General features: G+C 49.7%; 6 protein-coding genes across 6 annotated transcripts; 3 read left to right on the forward strand and 3 right to left on the reverse strand.

Moving 5' to 3' along the window:
• Positions 1–506: 506 nt before the first annotated feature.
• TrAtP1_009082 (uncharacterized protein) lies at positions 507–1,909 on the forward strand. The gene is made up of 2 exons (XM_014087223.2): positions 507–1,221; positions 1,338–1,909. The coding sequence occupies exons 1-2, from the start codon at positions 795–797 to the stop codon at positions 1,472–1,474; spliced, it is 564 nt and encodes a 187-aa protein (XP_013942698.1). The 5' UTR covers positions 507–794; the 3' UTR covers positions 1,475–1,909.
• Positions 1,910–2,511: 602 nt separating this feature from the next.
• Positions 2,512–4,674, reverse strand: TrAtP1_009083 (uncharacterized protein; the record flags this gene model as incomplete). Its single annotated transcript, XM_014087224.2, has 2 exons — positions 4,161–4,674; positions 2,512–4,107 (listed from the first exon to the last, which is right to left on the reverse strand). Exons 1-2 carry the CDS (start codon positions 4,278–4,280, stop codon positions 2,512–2,514), a joined length of 1,716 nt encoding a protein of 571 aa, XP_013942699.2. The 5' UTR covers positions 4,281–4,674.
• An 804-nt stretch (positions 4,675–5,478) lies between these two features.
• Positions 5,479–5,697, reverse strand: TrAtP1_009084 (uncharacterized protein; the record flags this gene model as incomplete). The annotated part of the gene is made up of 1 exon (XM_066114152.1): positions 5,479–5,697. One exon carries the CDS (start codon positions 5,695–5,697, stop codon positions 5,479–5,481), a length of 219 nt encoding a protein of 72 aa, XP_065970245.1.
• A 171-nt stretch (positions 5,698–5,868) lies between these two features.
• On the reverse strand, positions 5,869–6,680 carry TrAtP1_009085 (uncharacterized protein; the record flags this gene model as incomplete). Its single annotated transcript, XM_014086450.2, has 2 exons — positions 5,869–6,290; positions 6,359–6,680. 2 exons carry the CDS (start codon positions 6,678–6,680, stop codon positions 5,869–5,871), a joined length of 744 nt encoding a protein of 247 aa, XP_013941925.2.
• Positions 6,681–8,617: 1,937 nt separating this feature from the next.
• TrAtP1_009086 (uncharacterized protein) lies at positions 8,618–9,719 on the forward strand. The gene has a single exon (XM_014087226.2). The coding sequence runs from the start codon at positions 8,893–8,895 to the stop codon at positions 9,187–9,189; it is 297 nt and encodes a 98-aa protein (XP_013942701.2). The 5' UTR covers positions 8,618–8,892; the 3' UTR covers positions 9,190–9,719.
• Positions 9,720–9,848: 129 nt separating this feature from the next.
• On the forward strand, positions 9,849–10,715 carry TrAtP1_009087 (uncharacterized protein; the record flags this gene model as incomplete). Its single annotated transcript, XM_014087227.2, has 2 exons — positions 9,849–9,911; positions 9,975–10,715. 2 exons carry the CDS (start codon positions 9,849–9,851, stop codon positions 10,713–10,715), a joined length of 804 nt encoding a protein of 267 aa, XP_013942702.2.
• Between the last annotated feature and the right edge of the window lie 1,501 nt (positions 10,716–12,216).

Consider the following 12,216-nt stretch of genomic DNA (forward strand, 5'->3'; position numbering starts at 1 on the left):
ATCCAGAACCACAAGAGCTCATCATCTCTGTATAATAAGACGGCCACTAAGCTTCATTTCATTCATTCCACCCATCATGCAAACCACGACAACATCGCACCGGCGCAAATGTTGGACCGCGTCGCCACCAAAAAAGCAAGCGGCTCTCCAGCTCCTCGGAGACGTGTCGAAATCCGAGCCGCTGCCCCAATTTCGCGTCCTCTGTCGCCAGGCCACGTGACAATTCCCCGTCTCACGTGCATCTTATCAGATTGATTTCCAATCGCTTTGCGGAGCGTTGACGACCTCTTTACGTACGGCAAACCAATCAGATAGCTGACTAAGGTCAGTCCCACGCTCCGATTGGCCGCAGGCTCCGACAAGGTCCGAGCTCCACGGCGCCGCACAGACGTAATGGCCGAGAGGGGCGCGCGCGCTGATTGGCCCGCCCGGCCATCGCTGATGAGATGCGCTGCACTGAGCCGAAATCGCCATCCCTGCTTTTTTGCGCTGCTGCTTTAAGCGGCGCTTTCTTTCGCCTCTGGCACTTTTTCGTCACTCCAACCTCGAATCTTGCCTCCGCAACCTAAACTTGCCAAACCTCTGCTCGACTTCAATCTGCTTGACGCCGATTCCATCAATTCGCCCCAAGCACACAAAGCCCAACTCCATCTGTCTCAGTACCGAGTTATCGCATCTGAGCAGGCTCTCGATATCTCTGTCGCTTTTTTTCATCTTCTCCGCACCAACACACACCTGCGGACCCTCTTGATATATATTCATATTCCTCCATTCCACAGCTCCAAATCCGCAAAATGTTCTCCAGAGGACTCCGCGTCGTCTCAAGGCGAGCCGCCATGGCCGCTCCCATCGCCAGACCAACTCTCGCCCCCCGCCAGCTCGCCCCCATCGCTTCCATCGAGGCCCGGCGATCATATCACGAAAAGGTCCTGGACCACTACGCGCGACCGCGCAACGTCGGCTCCATGAACAAGGGCGATGCTGACGTCGGCACCGGCCTCGTGGGAGCTCCTGCTTGCGGCGATGTCATGAAGCTCCAGATCCGTGTCGACCCGGAGACACAGAAGATCTCCGAGGTCAAGTTCAAGACTTTTGGCTGCGGCTCAGCCATTGCTTCCAGCAGCTACCTGACCGAGCTTGTCCGCGGCATGAGCCTGGACGACGCTGGCAAGGTCAAGAACACCGAGATTGCCAAGGAGCTGTGCCTGCCTCCCGTGAAGCGTACGTATTAATAATGCGACATCAGCCATGACATAATACCCTGATCTTCACCTCCAGCCCCATATATGATATACATGACATATATTTATCCAGCCAATGCTAATTTTTGCTTACAGTGCACTGCTCCATGCTTGCTGAGGATGCCATCAAGTCGGCGATTTCCGACTACTACACCAAGAACCCCTCACGGAAACCCACCGACCTGAGCGGCACCAGCATGAAAATGCCCACTGCCGAGGCTATCGCGGCCTAGAGTGCGCCTGCCACCGGTGAAGACTGAAGATGGGGAAAATTAAAACGCAATGAGTATTTTCTTATGTCTACGTTTGGGCATATTCTCTTTTTTTTTTAATGCCAGTAATGGTTCGGGGTGGGATTTGGGGAAGCGAGACAATCACTGAAACTGGGCGTGGGGGTCAACCGACCAAGAGAGAGAAAAAGAGAAAGGTGCAGATTGAAATGCTTCTGATGTCAGGACGCAGTTCCAGCTTTACTTTCCTTTTTTTTTATTTGCTTGTTTGTACGGTCTCGGAGATGAAGACTGGATCGTGTCCACTGCTTGAACGAAAAGACCGAGGGCACACTCCGGCTTTGAAATGAGCCGCTGAGGAGAAACTACGGTCGCGAGGGCGAATAGCTGTAAAATAAGCGGAAACAACAAAAATACAACTCTTCAAAAACATTTGATAACTTTTATTGCTCTCATCTCTCACTCATCTTCTGCTCGTAGGTGCATCTAGTCACAACTTCACCCGAGTTGACTCAATCCTTCGGTCAACTGCCCGCATGCACCCCAGAGCAATTGATGATGCGCTACTGCTCCTGCCAGCCCCCCCAATTCGCCGTGCCGCGCCACGCGCAAAATGCCGGCGGGGAGAGAAGGCAGAATCTAACAAAAATCTCGCAGCGAGTTCCCCGAGATGTCCGACCCCGATGCCGGGAACTCCCCGAATGTCCAGATTATTGGGAGTGGCATCAACTTGCGGCGTCGAATGCCGCATCTTGCCGAAGATATAACTCTCTTTTCTTCATGATTGTCTGAGGGTTTAATATTTGCTGGAAAGCAAAGGGTATGACTCGTAAAATGTAATTTTCAGAGTGGAATTATTGTGGTGATGGTGTACATGTAGCAATGGTGATGCATCACGACAACTTACACGTAAAGAATTCAAAATTAATCCCATTTTGCTTCAATTGTTACAGGCGATATGTATTCAATTTGACTACAAGTGCTAATATTATTTGGAATAAAAAAAAAGAAGACATGAAAAATAGGATACAGTCTGCTCGTCAAAGACGCCCCCTCTGATGCGCCCCATGCAGCCCCATCGGAATCGCAAAATCCGCCTCTGCCCTGCCCAGCTCCTCCATCGTCCTCGCATCCAAACACAGCAGATACGACCTCTCCAGCGTCCCGTCCACCACCACCGACAGCAGCACCCCGTCGTCTTCCTCCGTGCCTCCCGGGCGAGGCACGAAAATGGGCTCTCCCGGCGAGTGGCCCCTGGGTCCGCTCCAGATCAGGACGTTGCTGGTGGTGACGTCTGTCTTGGCGAGGGAGTCGGCGAAGATGTAGAGGCCTCTGTTGTTGGTGCTGTAGACGAATCGATAGGGCTTGCCGTTGTGGGCTGGGTGGATGGTGGGCAGCTCGCCGATGTGAGGGCCTGGGATGGTCAAGACTTCTTTGGCCACGGCAGATGCCTTTTCTTCTTTTGATTGCTTGTTTGAAGGGATTCGGAATCGATATCGTGACAGGCGCTGCTGCATTGATTTATACAGCTGGTTGTCAAGCATGGCCTTCTTCGTCGCGTCGTTTCGGTCCAGAAGAACGTCATAGTAAAACACCTGCATGATATCCGCGTTGTGATACGAGATGGCATCCATGCAGACTTCCGTATGGCTATTCCCCTTTTCATCCTTGACCTGCTCCTCAAAGGCATTCACCGAGTGGAAGAAGAAGCCAGCCGGAGTAGAAAACTCAGCCACCACGCCCTTTCCCTGCCGTCGATCAATCACTGCCCACTTACACGAAACGGTCTTGTCAAAGGGCTTTATGGCGTCGAGAATATTCCTCTCCCATAGGATTTTCAAGCCAGACCATGCGTAATGCGTTGATTGGACGCAAAGGACTACATGGTTCTCTGTGATGAAGAAGCTGTGCATGTATGCTGCTGGGTAGTCCTTGCCGGAGATGGTGGCAAGAATGTCGACACTCCCATCTTTGGCATTGACGCGAAAGACACGATACGTTGGAAATCGACCACCCAGGTCCAAGTTGTAATTGAACAAGTCTCCAGTTTCGGGGTCGCGTTGTGAATGCGCGCAGGAAATTGGGCCTTTTAAACTCGGATGAAGCGACTGCTGTCTGGCTTCTCCAATGGGCTCAAGGGTATTGGGATCGAGTTTACTGAGACCGGCACTGTCGGTAAGGACATACAACGCCTTGTCTTTTGACGACTCTCCTCCTTTCACAGTGTCACCGCCAGGCATGTCCGGGACGACAGCAACGTTGTTGTTGGAGTTGCCGCTGGCAAAGACAGTCATGACTTTTCCAAAGATGCCCACGCAGGGATCAGCCCGTTGAGCAAATGAGATGCTCGTCTGCCAGCCCTTTTCTTTAATCTCGGCGACGAGAGCATCCGCATGACGACGAGAAGTGTACACAACAGAGGTGCTGCCTTCGGCTGTTTCAGGCGGGATGATGTCGAATCGATGGCTGTGGGCGATGCCATCGAACCAATGTGAGATCATGTGAGTGCCTCTGGATGTGTCTTCCACTCTGTCCAGGCCAGGCCCGGTTCTGAACAGGGAACCAGCAGCCCAGGCTGGGATGGAGCCTTTGACTGTCAATTGAATTGGGCCACGATGCTCTTCAAGGCCTTCAAACTGAGACGTTGTTAGTATTTGCCAGGTTATTCATCTGATGGATATGTTCAAACCTGAGCCTTTGCCGGCCACTGCTTCCATGCTTGATCTTCAAAGTTGCCTAGCCTCGCATTGATATCATTCTCTTGGTCCTCTGCTGTGCGAGAAACGATTCCTTGTCTGTTTAGAGCCATGTTGGAGAATATCTTTGAACCGGTAACGGTTTAATCAAGTAGCGTGGTGTTTGTTTAGAGCAAGTCGAGCATATAAGAGATGGACGACAGCATCAAGTCAGGCTAGCACGACTGTACGTAGCCAGAACTGTTGTGCTTGAAGAGTTGACATAAATAGCCAACTAGCAAACACTTGAATGATACAAACATCGTCAGCGTTTAAAGAGCATGCTCTCTCTCGTTATATACCCATCCTCAGAGGCGCATCATTCACAAGCTGCTAGACACGAATTACGCAGCCACCATCCCTACTCCTCCTCATTTCAAGCAAAACCGCTTCATCTCATGATGTGAAAGCAGCCTTGCGTTCCTCCTGGCGCCATTGATTTAGCCTGTGGTTGCACCGGCATCCAATCATGGAGGGCGAAAGCCAACTCCAGGTGGTGGGATAAGCAAATAACAAGCCATGGAAACGCCAATCCGCACGGCCGCCGCAGCTAATCTTGGCTTGCATGACCCGCTCTCTATTAAGCGAATGCGAAATGCGAGGTGAAAACCGCAAAGGCGTCAGTGAATCGAGATGGCTGCATAGAAATGTAGTGTAACTTGAATGTTATTCAAATTCTTACTTTGACACTTTTTTTTTAGCAAACCATGAATTGGAATTGCAGCCATAGCAATCCACCATTGTCCTCACCAGGCACGTGAATACCCAACACGTAGATGAATAGCACTTGCATGTGATGAGTTGCAAACATTGTAATTAGCAACTTCACGAATCATCTGATGGATTCTGCATTAAAACAGTTACTTTCTAACTGTTCGTATATTAATCTAGAAACTAGCGCGTTCTACCACGCACCTTCTTCAAGTTTACATGCCTAGATTTGTTTCTTTAACATTTCACACATTGTTTCTATCCGTTCAAACAGATATGCGAACTGCTGCAAGACAAGCCACTGGCTCCCGACGGCAATTGTCCTCTTAAAATCCAGCACAATGATTTGAAGAACCGAGAAGCTCGAGGGCAGCTTGTCAAAGCTTGCCCCGCCCAACACCATCTCAAATGTCAAATCTTATTTTAACCAACTTTCCGTTTTGGGCAATCAATTCGAGATTGGGATGACTAGCCAGGCCCACGCTCATCATGCGAGAACCACGTAATAGGGTCGCAGGGCTAAGCTATCCACCATCAAGGCAGCTCGTATTCCACAGTGGTTTACCATCGGTAGCAGTCAGAGTTGGGGTCTAGTTTGAGATAGTTTGAGATGTCAGCTCTAGAATAGTGTAAAGCTGAAGGGTTGGTCGTGTTGCTCACCAGTCCTTTCCCTTGCTCGTCTTGAAGTCGCTTTTCAACGAGCTTCTGTCCCAGCTTTTGCATGGAATGCTTCCAATAAGCTGAGTATATGGGAGCGGTAAGCAATTCCACCGACTCCATGGTGATCACACTTCAACCATCTGAAGCTCAAAGCTACCGGTCGAGAGGGCAACAACAGTGCAAGAGCCTGTAACACCGTCGCTTGTGTAGGGCTTCGCTGTAGTGTCGTATCAACGTCATCTTTTGCTTCGGCCGAGTTCATCTGCATAAACAATTGCTCTGCCTCAAACCTCAAGATGGGAAAACACGACCGTCCGCCAGAAATTTCTCAATATTCTTCTTCCTCGCTTCAGCCAAAGCGCCAAACTCCATACCATCATCATCCCGAGTCGCAGGCGCATTCGACAGCTCGCCCACACGGCCGGCAACGCGCGCAAGGAGGAAGCGCATCTTCTCGAGCTCCTTCTCTACGGGACCATCGCGAGTCACGAGATTCTCTTGGACGCCCGCGCCGTCTGTGGTCTGGAAGGATTCGACTGTCCTCTGCAGACCTCGGAGTCGTTCTACCCTCTGGCGTAGATCTTTTCGTTGTTGGTTTAGATCGGCCAACTGGCGAACTGTGTCGGTATAGCGTGTAGCCTCCAGAGGGTAGGCCTCGGCGTCTCTGTCTGACGGCCAGGTAGCAGGCAATGTTTCAATGACTTTTTCGTCCACTATTATCAAGATCGTCAGCCATGATTCGCCCAATCATCCCCCACCATCTTCAAAGCGTACGCCATACCCAGATCGAGTTCTCTTCCAATTCCACCCTCAGCATCGTCGGGATTCTCCATCCTGCGCTCGGCATCCCTCGAGTACACGTGGCTGATCTGCTCGGCCACATGTCTGTTTGCCTGCGGCGCATAGACTCGGCGGGAGTGCTGCTGGATCGTGCGGTTGAGGCTGGCGACGGCATCTTCGACGATGCGATTCGGGAGCGCATGTTCGGACGCGTCGTTGGAGGCGCGCCAGGCCCGAGACGGCGCAACGGGCTGGGACAGGATGTTGGTCTGCGCAGCGACAAATGTCTGCTTAGCCGACGTGATTGTCGGGGCCGGAGGCATCTTTGCGGCCAGTGGCTGAGAGGAAAGGTGTCGGAGGAAAGAAGACGGCTGATGCTGTCATTGGAAACGTGAGATCCAGGATGGAGCTTCTAGAGCTTACATTCACTGGACTGAGCCCGCTGTGCCGCTGCCGATTGCACTAAGACTGCCGACTTACAGGGGTGCGTCGAGCTGGAGGGGCTCTATGGCGGGGTTCTCGTTAGATTAGTCCCAAGCTCTGTTCCCTCAATGACGAGCTTGGCCATGGATATCAATTGGTTGCCAATTTTTCATAAGTCGCTAGTATAGATGATGTTTTCTGAATTATTGTTCTTGTCATCGCTGTAATACAAATTGTCCATCACCCATGATGCTCCTTATAGATAGACCCAATGTGCTGTATACACGTATCAAGTGCCCAGCTTACAGCAATTTGATCATATACTACATACCCAGAAGCAATATACCGCCAATTTCCAATTCTACCTTGGGTAGTTATTCCAAATCTTACATGTAATATTTATTTTATAACGTGTAATACGAAAGTGTTTTTCCAGTACCAAGGGACAAATGTATACATGTCTGCTGGGTGATCACTTCTTCCAGCCTCTCTGAATGCATAACCTGGAACTCGATACATATTAACGTGCATCATTACAGCCGCAGCACTATGCTCTTTAAACTATCTAGTAAAGATAGCTTATTCAAGAGTTAAATAGGTAGCTATACTCTTCATTCAGCCTAGTTTTAACTGTATGTTTATCTCATTGCTCTTATCTTGATTTACGAATAGCTCAATGTAGGTGCCACTAACACGCAATGCCTCGAGACATGCCACACACCTCTCCGGTATTTAAAGATTGGTACAAATATACTTTACTATGAAACCGCTAATGACGAGTAATGTATATATATATATATTTCTATGCTTGGTTTAATTAACTAACCGTGACTCCCAAGGCTCAGCTACTTGTGTCTATAACGCACTTAAGCCATCAGGTTTCCCCCACTTGCTCTCATCCAGACTCGACTGGTTAAATATGGACAGAACACTAGTATGAGAGCTTCTACTACAGCATGATGAGTTTCTGAGCTGATATGATGGATGCCGTATTTGGGTAAGGGTAGGTAGGTATTCCATCTGTTCGTGGTGGTGCAGACGCCTGTTTTATTTGCTAGATGGTAGTAACAAGCGTAGTTTGAGATGGAAGTATATTGGAGTACAAGACAAGTTCTGCTCTTACGCAGCAAATAAACTTGACGCATTAAATCATGGACAAAACATGACCAGTGTTAAAGAACTCAAGAGAGTTCCCATCTTCTATTTCACCTTTGTAATGAATGCTCTCCTAGTACCAGATAAGATTGAGTAACCCATTGGCCACTCAAAACGGCATGAATTATCCCGAAAAGAGCATTGCATGCTACGTATGAATAGGCAAAGTTGTAACTAAAGGTCGATCTAAACTATGAAAATTTATGCGAAAAGTAGTAACACCACAGCTGCATAGTCGTCATTCAGCGTTAACGTTGCATTGAACTGCAAGACGCAATAGTTTCATGCTGTGCCATGTTGTAAAAGGTCCTTGATTAATATCTCTCGATAAATCCCAACCAATTATTAGTAAATGTCGTTGGATGTACTACATTCCGATACTGGCGGCTGAATGAGAACTGCATACCCACCTTCTCTCGTAACTGCAAAAGCATACAAAGCCCCATCAAGCCGAGATAACAGGTACAATGCAATATTTCCGGGCTCTTCTCAGCGACACAGTACAAAAAGCACATGTGTACACATACGATAAAGGCTGGTATCTTTCTTTCAGAAAAGTGTGCGAAAAAAAGGATCAAGAATACGTGTAATAAGCATGCATGCGTGTTGGTGGGTTGGGCCCCCATTGGGTCGAAATGTGCATTAGAGCGCTGCATGCCATGCAGCCCTGCTGTCTGCCTATCCTCTGCATTGCAATTTTCTCTCTCCATCTCTCAAAATCAACTAAACATCAATTGCATCAAGTTCCATCACTGCTGGTGATATCAGCTGAAGAAGAACCACTTCGCGCGCGATAAGGCGAATGTCAGCACAGCTTCAGCTCCGGATTGCGAGACATCGCTCACGACCAACTAAATAAACAGCCTCAAGCATTCTTCCAAGCTGAACAACGTTGCTTTTGCCACTCCGCAGCAAGTCTCTCCATTATCGCCGAGACGCTCCAAGCGCATCGCAACCATGGCGCCTAGACAAGAAGTCACCGCTGCATCACCGAGCACTACACGCCGCCTGAGACTCCAAGCTGAGCAGCCCTTTCGGCGAAACCGAATTTCCCGCCGGAGGGCCCAGCCGCTCTCGAAAAAGACCATCCAGTACATTACAGCTCTCTCAGAGGGGTGTGTGTCTTCAATGAAAGAAGAGACGGATACAGAGACCGAAACCGAAACTGAGGCTGAGACGCGGTGGGAGCGAAGCACTCGTGGAGATGCAAAGACTCTTTGGGTCGAGCAGCTGTACCGCTATGAGGAGCTGTGAGGCTGGGCGGCTACGATGATTGATTTCTATTTTGATTTGTGCGAGAAATGCTTGAAACGAGCGAAAAAGAGCGTGAAAAGAGCGTGTGTCTGGGTACAAATGGGTGCCATGTCAGGTAAGATGAAGGCTGGCTGTCTAAGAGTTTAGCTGATCGAGCAATCGGGTGGTGAACGCTGAATGACCAGTGCTTGGGTTTTCTTTCTCTACTGTCTTTATTCTTTTAGGAATTTGTATTAAAACTGAATATTAACGAATGATGACTCAAAATATAGTTGTTACTGCCACAATGTTGGCCTTGCTGCCGTTTCATCCGAGTGTACATCTGTGTCTTGAGTTTGCATCTATGCGATGCCACCAATGACAATTTCTCCTGATAAAGATGAAAAATACGTCTTCTTCAATGGCAAATAAAATCTTCAACTCAATAGTAACAGCTTCATACAACGCTGCCATTTCGCCCATGCCTTTATCATTCAAATTGTCACTATAACAAAAGCCCGTCCATCAGGCGGGGCGGCGGAACCCCTCCCCCACCGAGAGGGGCGGCATTTCAGCTTTCTTGCATTGATATCCGGTTCTTCAGATTCATCTCTGTTTACGAGTCAAGCACACTCGAAATATCTGTCCAATCAAGTTGTGCCAGCCGAACAATTGCCATCATGAAGCCTACTATGGGAGTTGCCATCATTGGAGGAGGCCTGTTCGTCAAGGGGTCTCATCTGGTACTTTGCGATCCCCCTTATCAACAACGTCATCTACACATTTAAACTAACCATTGCTCACAGCCTGCCGTTCTCAAGTGCGAACTTTTCAGCCTCGAGGCCATCTACTCAAGGTCTCTCAAGTCTGCTCAAGAAACCGCAGACCTCATCCCCGAATCCGTCAAGAAGCCAGATCTCTACGCTGAGGATGCCGGTGCCAGCAAATCTTATCAAGACCTCCTCAAGCGAGACGACATCTCAGCCGTCATCATCGCCCTCCCTATCCTCACTCAGCCTTCATTCATAGAGGCAGCCCTCGCCGCTGGCAAGCACGTCCTCGCTGAAAAGCCCATCGCCAAGGACGTTGCCTGTGCCCGCACCCTCATCTCCAATGCTCAGCGTATCTGCGCCACCAGCAAGGCTACCTTTGCCATTGCGGAAAACGTGCGCTTCTACCCGAGCTTTTCCTATGCCGCCGGCGAGGCTGCAAAGTTTGGCAAAGTCCACAACTTTAGCGTCCGTGTCCTATGGCGAGTTGAGCCGGACAATAAGTGGTACAACACTGCGTGGCGTAAAACCCCTGATTATCAGGGAGGATTCTTGCTTGATGCTGGTGTTCACTGGGCTGCGGCCACGAGATTGTTGCTCGCTGGTGAGGAGAACAAGCCGGAGTCGGTGCAGGCATTTACAGCGCAAATGTGCGAACATTTGCCACCGATTGACACTTTGAATGCCATTGTCAAGACCCAGTCAGGGGGGGTCGGGCTCGTTCCAGCACTCAGCTGGATCTCTGCTCCAGGCTTTCGAGTGGAGCTTCTCCTATGAAAAGGGCTCTGTCAAGATTGTTGGTGAGACTGTCACAGTGAAGCCTCTCGATGGAGAAGAGTCTGTCAAGGAATTCTCCAGGACAAACGGCGTCACGGAGGAGGTAGCCGCATGGGCACAGAGCATCATCGACGGCAAGGTCAACCCTCTGCAGACGCCGGAGCAGGCCCTTGCCGATTTGGAATTCATGGAGAAGATGTTTACAAGTGGGGATGAGAATGGATCGACACAGAAGTATGAGTTGCTGTAATGTAAGAAAATAGGCCATGGCGCTAATATCGATATATACATGTACCTTTATAATACGAATCCATATATACAAAGCAACACCCGATTTCTATCGCTATCGAGGTGGATCAGCAAAGGGTGTTGTGAACAGTTGACAACTATGTGACAGCTCATAGCTTGCTAGTCTCCTTGCTAGGAACAACAGGCCCCAGGTTGATCTTGTCTAGTGCCTCTCGCAACTGGGCATTCATCCCATCTTTGGGGGGCTTGCCTGTGGATCTCTCAACAAACACATGCACGAATCCTCCCACAGCTTTGACTTCATCACTGCCCCTCTCAAACAAGGCCACTTCGTACGTGACGCTGGACGTGCCCAGCTTCGTCACACGCACTCCCACCTCCGCCACGGCTGGATAGGCAATTGACGCCAGAAAGTCTGTGTGGGAATGGACTGCCAGGCCGTACTGAGGGGATGAAGGGGGGGTGGATGCCACACTTTTCGACAAGATAACTGTTCACCGCGGAGTCGAATCTAGAGGGCCACAGATGGAACAAAGTAACAGTGTTAGCAAAGCTTATAAGATCCCCACGGTGTGATTTAGTTGAGAATAGCTCCTGTCTCGAGTCAGGTCACAGGGAGTGTGCAGAACGGATAAGAAGCAAAGTTGCTGCAGTGCCCCCATTGCGGTTTTGACGTTGCCAAGATGGGATAGGAAGCAAATGCATACGAGTAAGTCTTACAGGAAGTTGTACACCGAGTTGTTCATATGATCGTACATGTCATTGTCGTTCCTGTGGCAATAGAAAGACATCATCAACATTGCCTCTTATATCGTACGGGATCTTCCTCATCCAATAACTATGCATTCTCTTGGTCTCGAGGACATGTAGTTATCATTTTGTGATGGTCACAAACCCAAGGGTTTCAAAGACCCGTCGAGACCAAAGTGGAGGAGGCGTGGAAGAAGCACAAACTCACCATCTTGTCCTGTACTCCAGTAGGTACGGGTAATCCTGGCGACGGCGTGTCTTGAGAGTGGCGTGGCTCATTGTTGCACGCGTCTCCAGTCTCTAGAACCGGGCTAGGAGATGCATAAGCGAGGTTAGGACGAAACGAAGAGACGGGGAGGACAGGCTTTGGGAAGACTGCAGATGAATTACAAAGAATGACCGTCTGCTAAATGGGAGATGCCGCAGGAATGGAACGGCCAGTCGTCGGCTACGCCAAAAGCCGAGGTTCGTCAGACCGGTCCAGGGTAGGTCCTGATATAGT

This window comes from Trichoderma atroviride, chromosome 4, assembly GCF_020647795.1.
Source record: "Trichoderma atroviride chromosome 4, complete sequence".
In the NCBI taxonomy this organism is placed as follows: Eukaryota; Fungi; Ascomycota; class Sordariomycetes; order Hypocreales; family Hypocreaceae; genus Trichoderma; species Trichoderma atroviride.